The sequence below is a fragment of the Phragmites australis genome, chromosome 12, assembly GCF_958298935.1.
Source record: "Phragmites australis chromosome 12, lpPhrAust1.1, whole genome shotgun sequence".
Lineage (NCBI taxonomy): Eukaryota > Viridiplantae > Streptophyta > Magnoliopsida > Poales > Poaceae > Phragmites > Phragmites australis.
In genome coordinates, this window is record NC_084932.1 from 28,313,188 (window position 1) to 28,336,491 (window position 23,304).

The 23,304-nt window shown below is 44.6% G+C and overlaps 3 protein-coding genes across 3 annotated transcripts; all 3 read right to left on the minus strand.

The window, feature by feature from the left end:
* Positions 1 to 987: 987 nt before the first annotated feature.
* Positions 988 to 2,431, minus strand: LOC133886962 (disease resistance protein Pik-2-like). The gene has a single exon (XM_062326875.1). It carries the CDS (start codon positions 2,336 to 2,338, stop codon positions 1,016 to 1,018), a length of 1,323 nt encoding a protein of 440 aa, XP_062182859.1. The 5' UTR covers positions 2,339 to 2,431; the 3' UTR covers positions 988 to 1,015.
* On the minus strand, positions 2,293 to 14,892 carry LOC133886961 (uncharacterized). Its single transcript, XM_062326874.1, has 3 exons — positions 13,793 to 14,892; positions 3,180 to 3,767; positions 2,293 to 2,653 (listed from the first exon to the last, which is right to left on the minus strand). Exons 1-3 carry the CDS (start codon positions 14,858 to 14,860, stop codon positions 2,357 to 2,359), a joined length of 1,953 nt encoding a protein of 650 aa, XP_062182858.1. The 5' UTR covers positions 14,861 to 14,892; the 3' UTR covers positions 2,293 to 2,356.
* A 1,912-nt stretch (positions 14,893 to 16,804) lies between these two features.
* Positions 16,805 to 23,012, minus strand: LOC133886121 (disease resistance protein Pik-2-like). Its single transcript, XM_062325854.1, has 3 exons — positions 21,762 to 23,012; positions 20,800 to 21,420; positions 16,805 to 18,788 (listed from the first exon to the last, which is right to left on the minus strand). The coding sequence occupies exons 1-3, from the start codon at positions 22,839 to 22,841 to the stop codon at positions 16,965 to 16,967; spliced, it is 3,525 nt and encodes a 1,174-aa protein (XP_062181838.1). The 5' UTR covers positions 22,842 to 23,012; the 3' UTR covers positions 16,805 to 16,964.
* Between the last annotated feature and the right edge of the window lie 292 nt (positions 23,013 to 23,304).

Below are 23,304 nucleotides of genomic sequence, written 5' to 3' on the forward strand. Positions count from 1 at the left end.
CTACCAGCCAGCTGCGACTGTGACAGCGAACGCCCAAACCGTAGCATGATCGAAGCTGACTGTGTTTAGCTTGCATACCTCGCGTTGGTCGTCGCTGCCGCACGCGCTGAGTCGCCTTCCCTCGCCGTGCTTGCCAGCGACGGTGTGCCTCTGGGATCTCCCTGTGGCGCAGTAGACTCCCTCTCAGCCCCCCCCCCCCCCCCCAAGATCCCCGGCTCCCCCTCTTGCACTCCGGCGCGCCTTGAACGTCGGCATAAATCCGTGTCCACCGTTTTTCTCCATTTCTTTTTTCAGAGGGACAAATCTGTATGATGTAAGACTGAATTTCAGTGGATCGTGGCAGCAAGACCACTCTGATTTTTCTCCATTTCTACTCGTGAGTCATCAAGTTTAGCTTGCCGGGCTTGCCGAGCGTTGACCAACTGACCAAGTCTTACACGGGATGATCAGAGTTTTACAAGGGCGGGCTGTGCCGCCCTACTACAAGTTTGAGCCTAAACCATCCCGAAATTGCAAAGGCAAATTCGATCCACGGAGAGTGCTACGCTGTTGTGAAGTCAACGAAAGCTGTGAACCAGTTCGGGTCCTGTGGACTACTTTTGTTTAAATTTGAGGCCTTTTCGTTTAAATTCGACGATGGCGTGCCTTAAATTGGTTTGGATGATAATAGCATTACTGTACATGCACCGGGAGCCTTTTTTTCCTTCGAGAATATGAAATCTGATGAGCCTTGGTTGTGCAGAGTGCAGACTATCGAATCAATGAACTGGACTGTACGTTTTTTTAGATATGTTTCCAGCCTCATTTTGAAATGCACACAGCCTAGTTCTTATTACAATAATCAGCATATCGCTACGATCATAGAGGGGGGAAAAAAGCAATTACAATCTCAATCATTGCAAAGCCTAACTTTATTCTTCCATCCGTGCTTAGCAAATAGCTTCATGGCGATAACTTCCAATGAAAAGCATACATCACGGGTCTCCTCTTGACCATCATGAGCTCAGCACACGCATCAGGACCAACGTGGTCCCTCCCGCAAAACAGGTCTGATTTTATTCGGATGCCCGTCAAGCTGACTCCCCAAGTGCCGCTTGAGTAGTGCTTCGTCATAGGATCCGCTAAGCCAGACTTCCTTGAGACTGTCGAGACACCGTAGCCCGAAAACTTGCAAGTGCGACACGCTACAGCAGTGGAGCTTCAGCGCCACAAGGTTAGAGAACCCTAGAGTGGGAAACGTTACAGACTGTAACCTGGAGTTGCAAGTGATCTCCAGGACATGGAGTGGCTTCAAACCTGTGCGAAATCGGAGCTCACCATCTTGAAACTCCTCGAAAGAAATACATAGAATAGCTAGCTTTGGTAGACCCCCCAGGAGATCTATCTCCTCTTGTGGTAACATGGTCATCTGTAAATTCAATATTCTGAGATTCTGAAGCTGCTTGATCCATACTGGCAACTTGCCTACGAGCCCGTACAACTTAAGGCTCCGTAGGTTCTCCGGAGGCAGGGAGACGCCATCCAAACAACCTTCATTGTCATTGTCGAAATACAATACCAAGAGTTCCAAGAGGCTGTGACCTGAGATGGCAGAAAAAAACTCCTGGCTGTTGTTCCGGTTGATGCCGGACACTCCCAACCAGCACAATTGGGTAAGGTTCTTGAGCTCCTTCAGAATAGCTTTCCTCCTTGCAACACTGATGTTGATGACACCCAGAGTGTGTAAGGCCGTCAGTCTCCCGATCCCTCTAGGCACCTCGACAGAGCAAGTTTGAGAGGCAGCAGGTCGGCGGCGAATGCAGCGCTCGGACAACCAGGACACTAGAGAAGCATGTGATGGGCTCTCGGCTGCTGCTGGTTGGGTTTCAATCGTGCCCGTGTCATCATCCAATGGTACGGTGGTACCAGCACGAATAAACTGCAGCTTCTGTAGCTTGCTGATGCTCTTTGGTAGCTTGGTTATAGATGTGTCCCTGATATCCAGAGTCTGGAGCTGCCGCAGATCACCAAAGGAATCCGGCAAGCGAGAGATATGTCTGCATCCTCTCAGTGAGAGGAACTTGAGGCGAGGCAGGAACTTCACCATCTGCTCAAGGTCCTTTTCTGTTACACCTTTTGCGTCCTCTAGATCAAGCACCCGAAGCAGTCTCATCTCGTCTGAGATGAAGAATGACCTCCACTCTCCAAAAACTGTCAATGACCGTAGACACGAGAAGTCAATGCTCTCAAACACATTTTTGTCTCTGTCCCAGGTGCTTCCTATGGCTAGGTGCCGTCCTATGCGTTGTGAGTTCATCCTGCAATGCCCCTCCAGTGAAAATACAAGGTTCTCTTCCATTGAGCCATATCATTGTCATTACAGATAGAAGACACATGGCTTGAGGAAATCCGGGCAGGTAAGGAAGTAGGAATGCACCCAATCAAATAGACCCTGTAAACTACCAAATGCTCGGTCGGTCTCCAAGTTGTGCATAAAGCTATCGTTCAGCATTGTCAAGACCTCTAAATCATTTGAGGTGTTTAATCTGGTGGCCAAGAAGTTAGCTATAGCAACTATCACTTTGGGAAGTCCACCACACTTGTGTAAGATAAGTTTTGCTTGCTCAATCACGGCTGGGCTAAGGTCAGAGGAACCAGTCTGCATCTCAGATACCTATTATTCAAGCAATTTAAGGACGAACGTTAAATGGTATGCTAAGCTAGACTAATCAACAGATATAAATAATTATACTTTTGAGATGTTTCACTTGCAACATACAATGACCATATATATGGATTAAGGATTTTTTTTAAGGTGCGCCAAGTCGTGTGAACGGTTTATTGTACATTGACCCAAGATTTAATATTCTTCCTATCATTGCTGGTAAGAGGTCATCTCTTTTTACATTTAAAGTCTATCAATATCAATTATAGCCCTGTAATAAGGAACGAAAAGTGTTTCAGTATTCTAATATTAATATTCATAATATAATAATAATAGTACTCTGCTAGTAAAATTCGAAACTTGTAATATTCGGGCTACAGAGAAAGTATATGCGCTTTTTTTCACTTTCAGATTTGACGGATATTTTGAATTATATTTAATCTATATTCCACATTATAGCAATTTGACACTTCAAAATATCATCATTGCAGGACTAGAGGCGTCAAATGCTTCTTATGAAGTGGAGTAAACACACCTTCTTTTTGAAGAGATCAAGGGATTCATCAACTTCTAATCCTTTGACGTTCCACATTAGTGTTGCTGCACAGTATGTGGCAACACTTTCTTCATTTGTAATGACAATGATATGGCTCCCACTTGCCCTAAGTGCCAAGGTAGCTTTTATCAAGTCCCATTCTTCCATGGACTGCAGACCATCAATAACAACGAGGCACCTATGTTCATGTAGAAGATCGCAACATTCTTGAATCGGATCTTTGATTCTCAACATGCTGCACTGTTGTAGAGACTCAGAGTGTAAATCCAACAGCAAGCTCCGTGATAACTCCCTTATATTTAATGGATGGGATACATTCACCCAACCGAACCTTTCGAAAGTACTCAATCTGGGTGCAAGCACTTCTGAGCAGTACACGTGTCTGACAATAGATGACTTGCCAACACCAGCAATCCCCCACACGAGGATCACGTCTCTGTCGGCGGCATGAACTGCCATATGAAGTTCATTTAAATCGATCTCGCGACCGACACGTACACGTTCAAATTTGTCTAACCAGACACGTGCAGCTTTCTCTTTAGTTGTCAGCACTTTGTTTCCTCGATCCTGCAGAGGAGAAAGGAATGTTTTGAGCCATAGCTTCATCGAATGCCATTTTAACAAAAGGTAACATGCTTAGAAGGAATTGGCAGGACAATGCTCCATGCTACTAGCATTAGAAAGGGAATCAAATACTAATCCATCTTGCGTTTGGTTTTTTTTCTAGGTCCTACTGCCAACTTGTACGGTACTCCAATGATTAGCCTTGCAATCTCGGGTCTAGGCTCAAGGTCGGCTCATTTAAGCTTGAGCCGAGTTTGAATTGAGTTTAGAGTAGCTCATGAGACTCAATCTGTTTTTATAGTCCTAATTAAGTGTAGTCATCAAGCTTTCTTGAGAGTCGACGCAAGCAAGGTTGAGCTTTACCCAAGCCGACCTGGAGCCCAAGCTCTAAGATTGAAGGTCAACTTAGGCTCAGCGTGAGCTTTCTAGAACCTGTCCCGAGCTCGAGCCTAAGCAACAGGCTGCCTTGAGCTCGGCTCGTTTAATCTTCTATAAAAGCTCGACTGAGCTTAATATCGTGTTGAGAAAACTGAGCAACTACACTCAATATTATATCTTGTATAAACATCAGCCAAAGCTTGAGTAAGCTCCCAGCTCAAAAATTTGGGAGGAAAATATGTGGGGAAAAAATTAAGCCTTAAGTAACAACACTATTCATGCTCGAGCTCGGATCCGGGCTCAAGTTAAACTCATTTGGAGCTTGAGCTGAGCTCCAATCAAGCCTACAGAGTGAAGATCTAGTAGCTCGTGAGCGTCAAGCTTTTGTTGCAGCCCTGGTCCAAAGCCATATTTTCTTCGTCTCTTGAACCCTATGTTTTATCCCTACGCAGCAGCCAAATGTTCATTTGAAATTTTCCTGCATTCTTAAATTTCAAGGTGCGTGGCACTCCATTCTTGTGCTTTCTTGTGTTTCCTATGCTCTGAAGGTCTAAATAATGATCATGGAACAAATAACGCACCAGCGGCGGTAAAAATGGAAAAATAGACAACATAGATCGATGTATTTGTTAAAATAGACAACAGATTGGCGTATTTGCAAATCTAGCACCTGTATTCGACATCTCAAAATCCGAAATCCGATTTCCGGACCTCAAACATCGAAAAAAGATAGGCCTAGCAATATTCGGCACCTAAAGTACCGAATACAACACTGCTCACCCATATTCGACATTTTGGCGTCGTGCCCAATCATGTTGTCTGTGCTTTCGGTGCCCCCATCAAATCGGTCCGCCCAATCATGTTATCTTTGCCTTTGTTTCTCCACTCTGTGCTATAAAATAAGGGCAGCTGCAACGCGAGAGAAGAGCAGAAGTGCGAGAGGAGAGCAGAACTGCAAAGGAGGAGAGGAGAGGAGAAGCAGCAGCGCAACGCGTGGAGAGGAGAGGAGAAACAGCGGGAGGAAAGGAGAATCAACCCGAGGCGAGGAGGAGGAGCAGCGTGAGAAACAATAAGTACTTAAATTATATTTTTAATTAGCACTTGCAGCAATAATAGTAATTAGAGTGTTTAACCTGGCAATTAAATTTGTTCAATTATTTGCTTAGTTTGATTATATGAATCTGATTATTTGCTTAGGTAGTGTAATAGTAATTAGCGTGAATTTGTATAATAGTAATTAGCATGTTATTGTGTAATAGCAATTATTTACTTATGTTAGTCTTGTATAATAGTAATTAGCACGAAATTGATTAGTCAAAAAACTCGGGGCACTTCAGCTCAGCTCGATCGTTGTCCATCTTGTTCGAGATGAGAAGAAACAACGTATGAGATTTGTACTCACACAAGGTATTAGAGGAGAACTTTGATATGAGTGTGTACGTAAACATAGTGCCACGACTGGTGCATGTTGATGCAGTGAGTACCGTGGAAGGACCAGGCCAACAGGTGATGCATGAAGAGGATGGAGGGCATGTCGGGGAGGGCAGTTCCGGTAGAGATGGAGCTAGAATGGACCATTCTGATATAGATACAAGATGCATGGATGATGAAGCCGGTGGTAGCGGGGATGAAGAAAATGCTGACAATGACAATCCGGTGCCGACGATCCAGTCCTTTTGTGGTGCTGATTTGCTTGATTGTATCGTCGTTGAGTATAACACATTATCTAACTGGGGATACCAGAATAGGGATATCCAGGTCGGGAAACAATTTTGTAACAGAGGGGAGATTGTCCATTTTATTAGCAACTATGCTGTAATGACAAGAAGGGGCCACAAGTGTGCCCGGTCGAACCCTACAGAGTATGAGGTTAGGTGTTTCAAACACCTGATTTGTCCTTACTTCGTACGAGTATATAAGACTAAATATGAGAACTATTTTGTGATCAGTAGACACACCCCACATACATGCATCGAAGAGGCTATTAGGAATGTGAGCCACACCGTTGATGCGAGGTTCATAGCCTAACTCCTCATCACCCTTGTTGGCACGAATATTTGTTTGTCGCCAAAATCCATTATGGAGATGGTGCAGACTAAGACGAGTATGCTGATCAATTACCACATCGCGTGGCGCGCGAAGCAGAAGGCATTGAAGATGCTATTTGGAAGCTTCGAGGAGTCTTACAACTATACTCCAAGGCTATTGCACAAGATTACCATAACGAATCCAGAGACTCAATGGGTGATGGCGGATGAGCCGATCAAGCTAGAGGATGGGTCATACAGCACCACTAACCGATACCTCATTAGGTTATTCTGATCCTTTGGACAATACATCGAAGCTTTCAGACATTGCAGGCCGGTTCTATGCGTGGATGCCACATTTCTAAGTGGCAAGTACCATGGTACCCTTATGACAGTGATGGTGGTGGATACAAATAATCAAATCATTCCTCTCGCCTTTGCAATAGTTGAGAGTGAGAACAATGATAGCTGGTTGTGGTTTCTCACTTTGTTGAGGACACGTGTCGTGGGCAACAGGGAACGAGTTTGCATCATCTCTGACCGTAACAAGGAGCTTCTGCATGCGTTGGATGTGCTGCATGATAGCACAAACTACATCATTGCATGGCCTAATGTGGAGAAAAGGTGGTGCATGCGCCACTTGGGAGTGAACCTGTATACAAGGTACCGCAGCAAGTCTCTTGTAAAGAGATTCAAAGATTTATGTCTGCAGAACCAGCTGGTGAAGTTCAACGAGATATGGAGAGAGTTAAATGAGACTATTCGCAAGATGATGGTAGATCAACAAGAACAGGAGGACCATCTGCGAACGCAAATGGTTGGGGGACAAACTATCGTTAGCCATTCACGTGCTACGTTTAGCTAGTGGATAGCGGGGAAGCCGACGGAGCGTTAGGCCCTAATCCATGACACTCATGGTGCCAGGTTAGCACTTAGCATTTAAATTACATATTGAACCCTGTCTTATGCAAATAGACCTTCTAAAATTTGTGTATCCCATGTTAGGTACACCATCATAATAACGAACATAGTAGAGACATTCAACAATATCCTAAAGTCCTAAAGGAAGTATGGGGCCTCCCATTGTATGCCATCATTGAGCTCACATTCTATAGAACGGCATACTACTTTCGAGACCGTGGTAGTGCTACTATGAATTGCAGCACGCGGTTCGCACCTAAGGTGGAGGCAATCTTATCCAGAAGGAGGAAAAATGCACACTTTCATCGGACGAGGATCTATGACATGGCCAACAATGACTTTAAGGTCATGTGCTGTCGTAGGTATGCTTCAGGGTATAGTGCAGGAGACACCGTGCAACAATGTTAACTTGGGTCTCACGAGGCGAAGTGCATATGCAATAAGCCAAAACTACACCATATCCTATACCAGCATGTCTTAGCTGCTTGCAGAGACATGGGCAGTAATGACGGATCACAGTACGTAGCACCGTACTTCACGATAGATTCATTGAGGAGCACATAGCTTGCAAAGATGCGGTCCTTCAACATCGGAAGCAGCTAAAGAGCGATCGAGGGGCCTACATAGGTACCTTATCCCCGAGCACGACGCATGAATCCTGGAAGGCCTAGATCAACGAGGCTACAAGGTGACATGGATGAAGCAGATAGCTGTTGACGGCCTATGCAAGGGTAAACTTTGCAAACAGCCTAGCCATGACAGGAGGACATGCCCGACCCGGTAATAAACTATCATGCACTATACTGTAGTGTTTTAGAGTTGTTGCATTTTATTGAATCATGAAGCTTATTTTTCACCTATGTATTGAACCATGAAGCTTGCAACATATTCTAATTTGTTATTCACATAAATATTAAACCATGAAGAGTGTAGTATATTCTTTTTTGTTATTCACCTATTTATTGAACCAAGAAGCTTGTAATATATTCATATTTGTTGTTCACCTACTTATTGAACCATGTAGCTCGAAATCATTGTCATGACTCATGCTAGTCTTTCTGAGCTTCTTCAGCAGCGGTACGACGAGAACCATAGAGGGCAGATGATTTTCATAGGGCAGTAGGTACCATGAATATATGTGCTTTTTCATTGCTAACATAATTTTCTACTAACGTAGTACATGTATTGGATACCTTTTACAGTTGTTTTCGTTGCGAGCCCGGAGTGTCCACACGATTAAAGAGTTGGACCCTCGATTCCACGAGCTACTCGCACGAGCAGGCTTACTACCTTTCGCTCTCATGATGGCCGGAGCTCCCATGACGGGTGGTGGCAGGACACCCCTCCCGCCTATTGAGGAACCACTGCTCACAGGTCTCATCGACCGGTGGCGTCCTGAGACGCACACGTTCTACTTTCCTTTTGGCGAGATGACCGTAACAATGAGGGACGCGGCCATGCTAACCAAGCTGCCAATCAGGGATGCCTGTTAGTAGTTTCACGACCAACGAAGGAACATTGGAAGGGTTACGTTGAGGGCAGGTAATTATTTTTTATGTACTGTAATTCACATATTGTATAGTTTTTCAAGCTTCATTGACCATCTGCATCTTGTAGGTTTGGTCTGCCATATGACAAGAAGGATGTTGGCCTCTCCATGTCCTGGATTCATGGGCTGTCACAGTTCGGTCCATGTCCACCGGATACCAATGAGGCTACAGTAATACAACACTATGATGTGTACTTGTACGTCTTGCTGGGAGACATTATGTTCTGCAACACAGCAGACGATTATGTCGTTCTCCATATTTTATGGTTAGCGAATTAGCTCGGTTCACATCCTTACAAGCCTACATCTTACAGTTTGGGATCTGCTATGTTGGCTGCCACCTACAGACGATTGTGTGATGCAACACAGCGATCAACGAAGAAAGGATCTGTAGCAGGCTGTCTACACCTCTTATAGCTATGGAGCTGAGAGTACCTCCTGGTTTGTCGACCTTGGGTGCTGAAGAGCTACTATCCAGTCCCTATCTCCGATGGCATTGTAGATGGCATAAGGCCTATGATGGGGTATCGATTGATGCATGCTAGGTTGAGATGGAGTCAGCAACAAGACCATGGTAGCTACTCCCGTGTGATAAGTGATTTGGACATCCTTAGCGCAGATCTCGTGGAGTGGGATCCATGGCGCATGGCACGAGTGGGCAAAATTGCGACTGGCAGGCTCATCGCATCGTGCTGTTGGTGTAGCTCAGGCTTATGTATGACTAGATGCTTCTTGTTGTACATAAACAACGTAGAAGTATATTCTTTTGAGCATGTACAGAAGCAGTTCGGGTACCGACAGGTGGTGCCAGTACCTTCCCCACGAGACGCCAGTCGAGCGCACGAGTAAGTGTGTTATTGTAGGTAGCATTAGTGCCAAAGGTGATCAATATTAATATATTTTAACTGTATATGTCACGTACAGGAGGAGCATATAGGGGGCCGGAGGCATGCGAAACTGGGCATCTGTGAATACCGAGCACATACAGTGGTGAACGGAATCAGCCGCAGTGAATGTTGTTGTTCCTGTTGGACAATACGACGATGGCACCTACTATGAGTACCTTTTGTGGTATCGTTCGCACACGCGTGCCACCTTACTTAGCGGACTTGTGGAGCCGAGCCCCAGATCGTTCCCCGAGAATTATGCCTGTCTTCTTCCTGTTGTGGTAGGTGATGTGGTACTTATAACGATTTTAATTGGTTAAACCTCCGTATTACTAACATGTCCCTCATCTCATACAGACCGAAGAGGCGTACACGATGCATACGCAGGCAGAGCAAGCTTGTGGGGAAACAAGTGGGTCATCAATGCGGAGGGATCGAAACTCTCTCCGGGAGAACATGCGGATGAGAGGGTTCCGCTTCATGTCCACTATATGCGGTTTAGGTGGTTGTGACTCACATTGGATGGGGTATGACGTACCAGCAATGTACCCGTCCCGTGCCTCCCACAACAGGCACTCGTCTAATGCTCATGATGAACTCGTTCACGCACAGTCGCATGAGGCACCTTCAGCTTCAGAACATCATGTGTCACGTTCTCGTGCTGAGGCCGAGGAGTGCACACAGGCGTCTGAGCCTAAGCAGTGTACACTGGGTTCACAAGCCCCCAGTGGACACAACCTCCTCATACTATGATGACACCTCCGCTTGCAGCTTCGATGCATTATGAGGACGTCGTTGACTGTACGCAGCAGACGCCTAGCTGGAGCGGTACACATGATTTTGACTGGGCTGCTACAATGCAAGCCACAAGTTTCACCGATCTCCTCAGTGGACAGTACCCCCAATATCCCGATGCACCTAGGGGTTCATAGTGGTACCAGCAGGCCGAGCCTTCGGGACACATGACTCTATCGGAGCACGTTCTAGGGGCGTCAACACTTCCATATGAGGATCCATCATCATGGTACATGCAGGGTCGAGTTAGTGGGTCTGGATACATGATCGGTGGGGGTCACACAGGGCAGGACAATGATGATGACGGTCAAGGGAACATGAGACAGGAGTCAACGCAGGCCGCTGGGATGAGGGCAACACACCCGCCAGACACTTACACTCCTGGGGACTACGTGTGTCGTCATCATCGTTGTTGAGGAGGTAACGCTGTTGTTCGGTGTACTTATAATTCTTTATGACACATGTAATGTTCACTATAATGTAATAGTCAGCCATATTACATCTCATTCATTGTTATTATGATGTAATTACTTTTATTTTATCTATTTTTTGTCAAATAATTTTGGTACATAACTTTAATTTATCTAATGTTTGTAATAAACACACGACGTAGCTTTAACTACGAAATGACAACATCTCCGTCGTGAGTTAGTCTTTAGACAGGAAGTGACGGCACGATATAGTTTTAACCATGAAATGATAACACCTCTGTCATGAGTCAGTTTTAGATAGGAAGTGACCACACGGTGTAGCTTTAACTATGAAACGACCACACCTCTATTGTGAGTCAGTCTTTAGACAGGAAGTGACCACACGACATAGCTTTAACCACGAAATGACAACACCTCTGTCGTGAGTCAGTCTTTAGACAGAAAGTGACCACACTACGTAGCTTTAACCATCAAATGACAACACCTCTGTCATGAGTCAGTCTTCAGACAGGAAGTGACCACACGACGTAGCTTTAACCATGAAATGATAACACATTTGTCGTGAGTCAATCTTCAAATAGGAAGTGACCACACGACGTAGCTTTAACCATGAAATGACAACACCTCTATCGTGAGTCAGTATTCAGACAAGAAGTGACCACACGGCATAACTTTAACTATGAAATGACCACACCTCTGTCGTGAGTCTGTCTTTAGACAGGAAGTGACCACACAACATAGCTCTAACTATGAAATGACAACACCTCTGTTGTGAGTCAGTCTTCACACAGGAAGTGAGCACATTACATAGCTTTAACCATGAAATGACAACACCTCTGTCGTGAGTCAGTCTTTAGACAGGAAGTGACTATACGACTCAGCTTTTATAGGAATCCATGCCTCCATGCAGAGGCAACAATAACTCATGCTAAACTTTTGCATAATGAAATGATCACACCAAGAAACAGCTTTCGCAGAGAATCTCTGTAGAGTATCAGTGCCAGAACTTTTCCAGCTTTCACATGGAATCCTATGCTCCAGCCCCCAGCCACCATAAATAACCCCACCCTCATTCATGGATAGTCCAGTCCATCCGCAATTCTCTCAACTGCAATGTCTTACTTAGCTCTATCAAGCCCACCCTAGAAATATTGGGGGCTTTTCATCCCTCAGGGGGTCGAACCATCGATGTGTTTCTATGACGATCCTTGTAGGCTTCACGAGTCCCATGATATCTCCTACACCTATGGTCTATGCTTCTTCATATGTGCTAACTACTAGTATGACATGCCTCAATATGGACCGTACGAGTACCCACCGGTATAGCGACATACATCTCTCATGTGGCACTTTCCCTATGATTTCATGCACTGTCTTACTAATCTCTCATCTTCTTTCATTTGTCTAGTCTCCTCCACCTCTATGTGACTTCATAGAATGGCTAGATATGGAGTAAAGTGATGATCAGAAGCAGTGGGTCCAAATGAGCATGCGGTGGAGGAGGGAAGCGTACGAACGCCGGGAGTACGAGTAACAGCAGGAGAAACTACGATTTAAGTGTCAGGAGGAGGAGCGCATGAAGATGGTAGCGGAGGAGCGCGTCGCGGCTAAAGCTTGCGAGGATGGAAGCGAAAGAAAGCAGGAGAGGGCCTGTCGCGCTAAGGCTTCGGCCCCGATGCTTTGAGGAAGGGCAAATATCCAATGTGCACTCAGTAGAGACCATCTTTTGTAACTCATTCTATTTTCATTTTCTAAGGCATGTCAGGAATAGCAGCGGCACGCTATTAACTCAGTCCCGTACATTACAATATTTGCTGTCGTCATCTCTTTATGGTTACTGTCCATTCATGCACCAACGAAAAACCTCATATCAAATGTAAGGTTTATCAACGTATGTAATCTCTATACCAGGTTATATGATAATTGTTCTTCACAACTATTAATGTTCAATAATTTAGAATTTGTATCCTCCCAACGTTAATTCATTGCAAAATTATCTTGCAGAATTCTTTCCAACAAGATTTAATATTAATATAAAATGATAAAAATACATATAAATGGAGCATTACAAATGCTTATTATTAATATGATAACCAATGATTTGTGCATGTTAAATTATTTTTATTCAAATTGAATTAAGAAGAGAATATCACATGAAATGATAAAAATGCATATAAATGGAGCGTTACAAAGGAATTCATTTTTTTCACCAAATAATATAGGGTTAAAAATATTTTTATAAATTAGTACATCACATGAGAATAATAATAGTGATTTTTTCTAGATTGTTGAGAATTTATTTGAGGCATTAAATATTACTAGAATTTATAAAGTTGGTTTATTTAGAGAATTTTAATTAAATATTGGCTCAAACTTTTTAGATCAAACCAAGTAAAATGTGTTGCTACTGATCTCTAGTTTTCTAATGAAAATGTTTATAATTGTTGGACTATTTTTTTAAAAAAATTTGTGAATTAAGTTTCAGCATAGCACATGCGCGTATTCTGCACCTGAGGTGCCGAATACGGCACTATAAGGTGCCGAATACGGGTGAGTAGTGCCGTATTCAGCACCTGAGGTGCCAAATGCAGTCGGACCCGTCTTTTTTGGTGTTTCAGGTCCTGAAATCGGATTTTCAGATTTTGAGTGCTAAATACAGGTGCTAGATTTATAAATATGCCGGTCTATTGTCTATTTTAGCAAATACATTGACCTATATTGTCTATTTTTCCATTTTTGCCCACCAGCGGCTTGTCAAGTACATAGAAAAATTCCATACCATTCTATTTTCCTGTCATCCTAGAAATTTAAGTCAACTTAAAATTGAACGGCTAATATACATCAAAGAATTTAGATATGCAAAATGATAAAAAATCGTAGTAGATTTGAATCCAAAATATATTTTACTAATAACTTATGCTAAAGTATGTCAAAAAAAGTATGTAATGATTAAATGTATAGACCATGTTGACTACCAAAACGACAATTAGTAGCGGGAGTGAATATTCTCCTGAAAGTAACAATAGTGTTCCGAACATACCTGCTTGAAAAACACACAAACTGAATGATCGTCTGAGAATCGCTTCAGCTCTGATACTTGGTATGATTGCCCGATGCACAGGCTTGCAATTTCGAGCTGCTGCGTGTGCACAATGATGCAGCTGCCATTGTTGTTGTCCATTAGGTACGGCTTGATGGTGTCCCAGTCATCCATGGTAGACATATCTTCGAGAATGATTAGGTATCTGTGATTGTTCACTTGCTTCTTGAACTCCTTTATGAGTTCACCTTTTGTCGCCTCTATCATCTCCATCGGCTTCAGGAGATCTACAGCGCTTCCTTGTTGTAGACAACAGTTTGAGTAGAATTGAATCAGCAAACTCCGGATGAACTCATGGGGATTGAAGGGATGCATCAGTTTCACCCAGGCACGTCGTCTGAAGTTTTCACAGAGTTCTGGCTTGTCATAGGCCTCCTTGATAATGGATGTCATCCCAACATTGCTTGCTGTTCCCCACACTGAGATGACTTGAAGTTGAAGCACATCATATTTCTGGCTTGTCAACTTGAGGAGATCCAATTGGCTGCTGTCATCCATAGCACCCCTTGCCTCAACGAGGATGTCCAATGCTGTTGCATTGGTCAAAGCCTGCTGACGCTTCTGCTGGGAGGGCCTGGAGCTGGAGTCACCAATGTGGCGGTAGCGCATGTTCCTCTGCCCCATGGCATCAACCCTGGCCTTGAGCAGCTCCATGTCGGCGATGGCATGCTCTAAGGCCGCCACCGGCGCCGCTGGAGGCAAGCAGGACGGGAGCAAGTGACGCCACCAGCTTGACTTGTTGGCCAGGTGGACGACGGACTCGATGCAGTCCTCGACATCTAAGGCCAGGTTGCGGACCTGCCAAACCACGGTCCTCGCCATATCGTTTGTGACGTGGTCCTTGGCGACATTGAGGAAGGAGTGCATCATCTTGAACTCGTCCGAGATAAGCATCAGGTCGCACTTGACACTCTTCTGTAGCTTCTTCTCCTCCTCAATCGCCGAGTTGGCCATGGTCAGCGTCCCCTCCACCGCCGACTTGGCCAGCCCAAGCACGAGTTCAGCCATTGCTGCTCTCTGGTCTCTACTCCGAGGTTTTCGTTGTGTGGTGGAAGCAGAAGCAGAAGCAGAAGCTAGCAAGTGATGCTTAAAAGAACCAGCCAGAGAAGAGCATATGTGGAGGCTGAAGCAAAGAACATTTGCTCTTCAAAGGCTCAAGCAAAGAATATTGCGCTTTTCAAGGTGCGCCAAGGATAAAAAAACTCACCTACATGAAACTTAAACGAACCAGTCAGACGAGAATATGTGGAGGCTGAAGCAAAGAACATTGCGCTTTTCAAGGTGCGCAGATGACCAATAAAACCCATATTCTAATTCTGGTCGGTAAAGGAAATGGTCCCATCCGCTACCGTATCCATGGCCGTTGGATCTCGCATGGGAAGGCGATATATCTGTGCAAAAATCGTCATTGGCCAGCCAAGGAATCGCTCTCCCACGACCCATGTGCATGCGCCCGCTCGCGACTCCGGCCCCGACCGAGAAAAGCGAGCGCTGCTCTGCTGGAATTTGCGTTGTCCGTCGCCCCTCCCGACGCGCCGTCTTCGCCGTGCCACCGTTGCCGGCGCGGCTCTTCCAGCCGCTGCACCTCCTCCTCCATGCCCCCATCAAGGCGCTGCTGCCTCCTACGCGACCCCTCCCAGCGCGCTGTCTGGACCTGCCCCCGCCGCCGCTGCGCCTCCTACCACCGTGCGTCCAAGGTCGGCAGCATCCTCAGATCCGATTGCCACGGGCCTGTCGGCGGCAGATGCGGCCATCCACGACCTACCCTACCCATCACCAAATGCCTGGGACGATGGCAGGCACAACCATCGTCCAAAAGCTCAGGAAGTACCCACCAGGACGAATGTGCTTCCTAGTTCAGCCTCAAAGTAGGTTTTTTCGGATGCTCTGAAAGTTGCTGCTGCAACGCTTCCTTGACACTAGTATGTGTGCATTTACAGTCCACCGTATAGCAACAGAATAACATTAACTCAGCCATCCGGGCAGTCCACGGAGGCATGGGATTTCCGGCTCTCCGGCAGCTAGGGGCTCAAGAAATCAAGTGGCATAAGAGCATCTCCAAGAGACTCTTTAAATGATTCTCTATAGCTAAATATAAGGATTTTAATCCAAAATTCATCTCCAACAGTATCTCTATTCCACTCCCTATCTTTAGGGAGTCCCAAAAACACTCTCTCGCTCTCTATTTTTGGAGAACGCATCTGGTTCCCAAAACGCTCTCCCGCCCCTGGGCCCACCCCATCTCGTCGTCCTCCTATGGTGCAGCTCCTGCGCGTACGCACCCCGCCGTCAGCGTTGGTGCTTGCGTTGGTCATCTGGTTGATCGCCTGCGCGCTACCGTGACTGCTCAACACGTTCGTGTTCGCGAAGGTGAGCCACTGTGTGAACGGTGAGCGGCGGCGCAGCCGAAGATTCGACGCAATCCTAGACAGATCGGCGAATCAGATGGCAACGCAGATGAACAGTTCGGGAGAGATGGAGCTGACGGTCGGGGTCCATCTGTTGGTGAGATAGGAAAGAGACCTATTGGAATATAGGGATTGGAGTATAGAATCTGCTGGAGAGGGTAGCAATATAGGGAGTGAAATTTATTGGAAAGGCTCCCTATATGGGGATATAGGGAGTGGGTTTTAGAGAGTCTCTTGGAGATGCTCTAATGGTTAGATCATCTCCAATCGATTCCTAAAATCTCTTTATAAAAGAATTTTCGTTTCTTCAATATTCCAACGGTTTTGTTTCACGGTTTCTGTTATAAAAAGATTCTCAAGATCATTCCCTTCAATATGAGATTCTCTTTGCTTCTCTTTACAAATCTTTTCGAAGAGAAACTGTTGAAGATGAGAGAAAAATAAAAGGAATGCGAACGAGGAGAAGAATAGAAAAGTAACGAGATGAATAAAAGGAATATGATTGGAATGATCTTACTCCTGATGGCGGTTGAAAACAGGACAGCACTTCGGTTGAAAAGATAGGAAAAAGTTGTAGAGAGGAAAAAACGAAGGGAAATGATGAACGGCCCCAGCCGTGTGTGGTGCTGCAAACGCCTCGGACGATGGCAGGCACAACCATCGTCCGAAAGCTCAGGAAGTACCCACCAGGACAAATGTGCTTCCTAGTTCAGCCTCAAAGTAGGTTTTTTCGGATGCTCTGAAAGTTGCTGCTGCAACGCTTCCTTGAGTGAGTCGTCACAGGAACCTCCAAGCCAGACTTTCTCGAGGGAAATCGGGTGCTCGAATCCAGAAAGCTGCAATGACGACCCATTGCAGCAGTAAAGCTTCACCTGCTCAAGCTTCCCCACCGCACCTTCACCAAATTTTATATGTAACCTGGAGCTGCAAGCAATCTCGAGGACCTTGAGTTGGAGGAATTGGTCGGGTGTATACCTGTCACTGTCAGCGTCGTCCGGCTTGACAGAAAATTGGAGCTGGTAAGTTTGAACTGTCTTGGCGCGAAGGCGTAGAGTATGCAAGTTTTTTAGCCTCCCAAGGCCCTGAATGTCGTGTTCTGTCAATGAAATCATCTGAAAACTCAACTTCTTGATATCGTGAAGATACATGATCTCTGGTGGCAACTGTTTGACATGCCCTCCGTACAGCTTAAGGCTTCTCAGGTTGCACATACAACGGATATCATCCCAAGGAACAATATGGTTGTCCTGCTCAAGGCACAGTGTCAAGGATTCCAAATGGGTGCCACTGTTGAAGACAGAAATCAACTTTTGGCTGTTTTTACGGCTGATACCGTACAATTCAAGCTTGCGCAACCGGGTAATAAGCTTCTTGAGTTCCATCAGAATGGCCGCCCCAGATGCAGTGTTGACTTTGACAGCACCCAGCGTGTGCAAGGCAGTCAGTTCCCCAATCTTACTAGGCACCTCAACGGCGACACGATCAGCATCACCTACGAAGAACTTGGACAACCAGAATACAGAAGCAAGTGGACTGCACCTTGGAGGTTCTGATAGCTCCTTTTCATTTACCATCCATGGTACAGCAGTACCGGCACGTATGTATTGCAGCTTCTGAAGCTTGACGATGCTTGATGGCAGCCTGCCAACAGAGGTGTCTCTGATATCCAGAGTCTGGAGCAGCCTTAGGTCATACAAGGAATCCGGCAAGCAAGTTATTTCCCTGTGTCCTCTTAATGAGAGGAACCTGAGGCGAGGCAACCGCTCCAAGATCCGATGGAGCTCCTCATCAGTTACACCCTCTGTACCCTCTAGATCCAGCACCCGAAGTGACCTCATCTTGTAAGGGATGAAGAATGTCCTCCACTCTCCAAACACTGTCAAAGACTGTAGCTGCGAGAAGTCCAAGTCGTCGAACACAGCCTCGTCTCTTTTCCAGTTGCTCCTGATGGTTAGGTGTTTTCCTAGCCGTTCTGTGGTTAAGCTGCAATTTTCCTCTGATAATACAGAGACTATCAGTGGAAAGAAAACCACACTCTCTTCCATGAGCCGTGAGTTGATGTACTCGTGGAAGAAACTATTGACTTGCCACTCGGCGATGGCAGTTGTCCGTGTGGCAAGCCTGAAGAGCTCCCCCGCATAATCCTCGGCGGTTTTACTGTCCGTGCATTTGGAGTAGCCCTCCGCAATCCACCGCCACACAAAACGGTTCCGCCGGATGCTACCGGCCTGAGGAAAAACTGAGAGATACAGGATGCATGCCTTAAGGGACTGCGGTAAAGCATCAACACTGAGATGCATCCAGGCCAACAGATTCCACAAGCTAACAAACTCGGGGTTGGTCTCCAGCTCATGCATAAAGTTGGCTTTCAGACGGCTCAACTTCCGTTGCCGTATGTCTTCTTGTTGGGTGTCCAAGTATTTAGCTAAAGCCACTATTACTTCGGGGATCCCGCCACACTTGGCTAATATATATTTTGCTTCCTTCAGCATGTGTGCATCCCAAGAGGTTCTGGTCTCTTGAAGTTTCTGTTGTTCAAAATAAATAAAAAAGCTATTATTAGTTAATATCTATACTGCCTAACGTAGCCTAGATGTTTCTGTACCAAACCATGAACAACATGATGAATATATATACACATGGATAAAACATAATCAATTCATGAGAACAAGAGGAAAATGAATTTAATTGTTTGGACATAAATTTCAAGAAAATGACATTTGTGTACCCGGGCCGCATAGAAATAGCACTCAAAGCTATTGAACCGAGAACAGATATGTACTCTATATTGGTAAGAAAGGTCCTGATCGAGAGTCTCCGATTCAGTCGTTACTTAAGAGGTGATGCGAAACAAGTGTCAGAAAAATTGAACATCGAATTCAGTAAATCAGATGCTATCTTTGGGTGATGTTGAACAATTATTCTACACTTGGATGTAAAATAACTATGCGATCTAGCTGCACAATTGCACGGCCACTATATATTTTGCAATGCCTTAATTAATGTATGAATTATAACATACATTGGCATTTTCAAATAACTATGCGATCTAGCTGCACAATTGCAGGGCCACTATTGATGGAACTGATTAGTGTCTGAAACCAACTAGGCAAGATATCATATAATTCAGAACCCCCCTGCCCACCCCCCCCCCCCCCCCCCCCCCAAAAAAGCTTTGCTTACTATACGGATATCACTGCACTTGTGTGGATGCATAGCTTAGCCCTCATGTCAATTCTTGGATGAAAAGGCAAGAAATTCTCAGGAAATGGAAAAATGTGAAAGCATCCAAAAATCATTGGGCTACTGTTATGTGGTTAATATTACTTTATAAGCACCAACATATTAGATCTGAAATTAATTCCATATCTAATAATATCACTGATCACAAATAATTGACATTCTGGACATCATCATTTTCTCCAAAGCATTATTTTGACCACTATTTTCTAATGGAGTGTACCTATACATTCAATAAAGTTACAATATATATTATGAATGCATTTTTAAGAAAAGTCTCCAAATATGTTTTTTATATGTTAGCTTATATTTATTATTATATTTAAAAATTCGATCAGAAGCATGTCGAAAATGACATATTTTCGTAATTGGAGGAAGTATCCTAGCACACAGATTTGTTCTTGAATGTCTACTTCCATCGAAAACAATTCAGATTTTAAAAATCCATATACACTCAATATCATGGAAAAGTTTAGCAAATTGAGTCTACAGGTGGATAACTGTTTCTATTTACACATATCTTTTCTGTTGGAGTTCCAGAAAGTAGAACCAACGACAAGCATAAATCTACATGGGAATTAAAAAAATTCGGATTTAAAATTGAAGAAAAATAGTGAATAATATTTTAGTACAACTATACCAAGGCTCCATATCTAATACAATTACTAAAATTAGGACTAAAAGTTATAGAAAATAATGACCCTGCTGCTAATACTATGACTCTATTTTTAAAAAACATTGTACTTAAAGGTCTAATTGTATATATATAATTTTGGAATTAAAGTATCTTGAAATTTGTTCAAAAGATGCACTCAAACAATAAATTTTATGTAAGTATAAAGTTCTTTCAAAAAATCATTGGAAAGAAATAAACGAAGGCCCACATTTTGTGGGACTAAGCTATTGTACATAAAATTCTGTCCAGCTCTATGAATGGAAGTCAAGCAAGGAGTTGTGCGTTAAATTTGTTATATTTCTAAAAGTGATATAGTTTCAATTAAAGGAATATGCTATTTTAATAGTGAAATTGTTATCATTATATATAGATTACACAAATGTAACATCTACCTCGTGTGAATGCACGGGTTAACGACTAGTATATGTATTAAGTATTATATATATAGTAATCTTTTATATATAAATTATTAATGTACACCCACAAACCCAAAACGATGGAAATTTGTGCATCAGATGTTGGGTTTGTTTCATATTAAATAGATCAAACACACCGAGGAAATGCTGCTGCATTCGAGGAAACTTCTAAAGTATCAAAACTTTTTTCATGAGTAGATCACGCACCTGTCTGAAGAGCTGAAGGGCTGCCTTAGATCCTAGAGCTTTGACTCCGTACACTGCATCGTCTTGCACGGCACAATGTTTGGCGACACTTTGTTCTGCAGTAACGACAACGATGCAGCTTTTAGAAGATTCATGTATCAACTTCTTAATCGAGTCCCACTCTTCCTTGGATTGTAGGCCGTCAACTACAACGAGGCAGCGATTATCCCGCAGATACTCCTCACACTCTTGGATGATCTTTTTATCCGGTTCTGACTGTGGGACCCTACCCGCGTACTCTCCTACTGACTGGTTGAGCGTATAGGAGAGTATTCTCGCACAGAAGTCTCTAAGGTTGAATGGATAGGACACATCGACCCAGCCGTACCACTCAAACAGACGGGGTGTCTGACTCTGACTACTCGCTTGGCGCTGCCAGACGGTTCTTACTAGATCTGATTTCCCAACACCAGGAAAGCCACGTACAGAGATCACATGAGCTCTGTTGCTGTGGCCTGCTGCAGAAATCAGGTTCCAGAGTTTATCCTCATCCGAACTGCGCCCGACAAGGCGAGCGCCGTTGGCCGTTCCCGAGAAGGAAGAGCCACCATCCACCATGCCCTCTTTGACACGTTTAAAATCCTGCAAATAAGAGAAGATACGGACCAAAAACCTCTGAGAGAGAGAGAGATCTACATGGACAGTTGCTTGGATGGGCAGAATACCTAATTAAGCATGCTCAAATTCATATATAGATCATAGTCGCTTGATTAGTTCAATAACATTTTTAGGTTTCATGCCCAAAGTGTAGGTAATATGAGTTTCCTACTACGGTTCTACACTAAAATTCAGTATAATGAACATTGAATTATTAGCACAGTATATGCAAATATATGGAACATGCATAAATCCATGCCCTAGTGAGTAGTGACATGTAGCGAAACTTTCCTGATAGTAATTGTTAATGTTTACTTAAGATGTACCTTATTGAAGAAGACACAGATGGATTGATTATCTGGTAACTTCCTGAGCTCCAGTACTTGGTAGGGTTGCGCGCATAATCTTGCGATCTCGAGCTGCTGTGTTGACACCACAATACGGCTCCCATTCTTACCATCTGGTAGGAACATCCGGACGGCGTGCCACTCTGCCATGCTGGACAAGTCTTCTAGAACGACAAGGTATCTATGCTTGTTGAGTTGCTGCACAAAGTCCTCCACGAGATTGGTGCCTTGGGCCGCCTCCATCCCCGTCAGGACATCTACAACAAGCTTCCACAGGCCTCGTTCTTTCGAAGAGTTTCCATAGAACTGATGCACCAAGCTTCGGATGAAATCCTTGGGATTGAAGGGATGTATCAACTTCAACCAGGCACGACCTTGGAACTTTCGGCAAATTTCTGGCTTTTCATAGGCCTCCTTGATGATGGATACCATCCCAAGATCGGCTCCTGGTCCCCACAGTGAGATCACTCGAAGGGCATCGTTGTTCTCGGTGACCAACATGGTGAGATCTACTGAGCCTCCCAGCTCCTTCGCGTTGGACCATGCCTCCTTGAGGATGTCGACTGCTGTTGTACCCATGGCGCCAGAGACGGAAGCCAACTGTTGTGGCGTTACTGGCTTGGAGCCAGAATTGTTGATGAGGCTGTAGCGCATGTTTCTGCTGCTCACCTCCTCAACCCGGGCCTTGAGCAGCTTTATCTCGGCGACAGCTTGGTCCAGCGGCGATAGTGCCCCCGAGTTGCATGATGGCAGCAAGCGGAACCACCAGGTGCAGGGCGAGCTTTTTGTGTCTAAGAGGAGGATGGACTCGATGCAGTCCTCAGCGTCATAAGACAGATCGCGGACCTGCCTCACCCACGTCCTCACCACATTGTTCTTGATTCGTCCCCAATCGGCGGCCGCGAGGAAGGACTGCATCATCTCGAATTCATCCTTCATGAACACAGTATCACGCTGCACGATCTGCCACAGCTCCACCTCCTCCTTGATGGCGGTCTCGACCTTGTTCATAAGCGCCTGAACCGCGGTCATCGAAATCCCTATGGCGAGCTCCGCCATTGCTCTCCCAATCTCTCTGCGTTGTGTTTGCAAGTGTGGTGGAAATTAACTAGCAGTTGATGCTGCTATAGCCCAGAATTGTGTGTCCACCGAGCATCTGGAAACAGGATTATATAGGGAGATTAGTCATAAAACAGCTGGTTAGGAGATTGTTAAACAAGACTTGACTGACCCGTGAGATGGGCTCGAGGTCGTAGTAATAAACTAATTTAAACTGTAGCTTCATAAACTTCAATCTTGCCAATCGCCCATAAGCTAACAGCTGGCACTTCTCGGATCAATTGTAATTATTGAGCGACTATACACCGACCGACGACTCACTCAAAAGACTAAGCAGATGTAGAAATGTGGATAATTCACTTATATTTTAATATTTTTTCTCATGTGTAAAACATCCCGAGTCATCCCAGTGTTTAAAACCTTTATTATACCAATCACTAGTAAATAAGAGTCTTACAACAGG

Excerpts from the sequence above, each read along its gene's own strand:
- LOC133886962 (XM_062326875.1), bottom strand. The coding sequence starts at position 2,338 with ATGGAAGAGAACCTTGTATTTTCACTGGAGGGGCATTGCAGGATGAAC.
- LOC133886961 (XM_062326874.1), bottom strand. The coding sequence starts at position 14,860 with ATGGCTGAACTCGTGCTTGGGCTGGCCAAGTCGGCGGTGGAGGGGACG. Across the intron at positions 3,768-13,792 it reads TTTGTGTGTTTTTCAAGCAG|GATCGAGGAAACAAAGTGCT; the intron begins GTATGTTCGGAA and ends TCTCCTCTGCAG. Across the intron at positions 2,654-3,179 it reads TTGATCTCTTCAAAAAGAAG|GTATCTGAGATGCAGACTGG; the intron begins GTGTGTTTACTC and ends CTTGAATAATAG.
- LOC133886121 (XM_062325854.1), bottom strand. The coding sequence starts at position 22,841 with ATGGCGGAGCTCGCCATAGGGATTTCGATGACCGCGGTTCAGGCGCTT. Across the intron at positions 21,421-21,761 it reads TCTGTGTCTTCTTCAATAAG|GATTTTAAACGTGTCAAAGA; the intron begins GTACATCTTAAG and ends TCTTATTTGCAG. Across the intron at positions 18,789-20,799 it reads CCCTTCAGCTCTTCAGACAG|AAACTTCAAGAGACCAGAAC; the intron begins GTGCGTGATCTA and ends TTTGAACAACAG.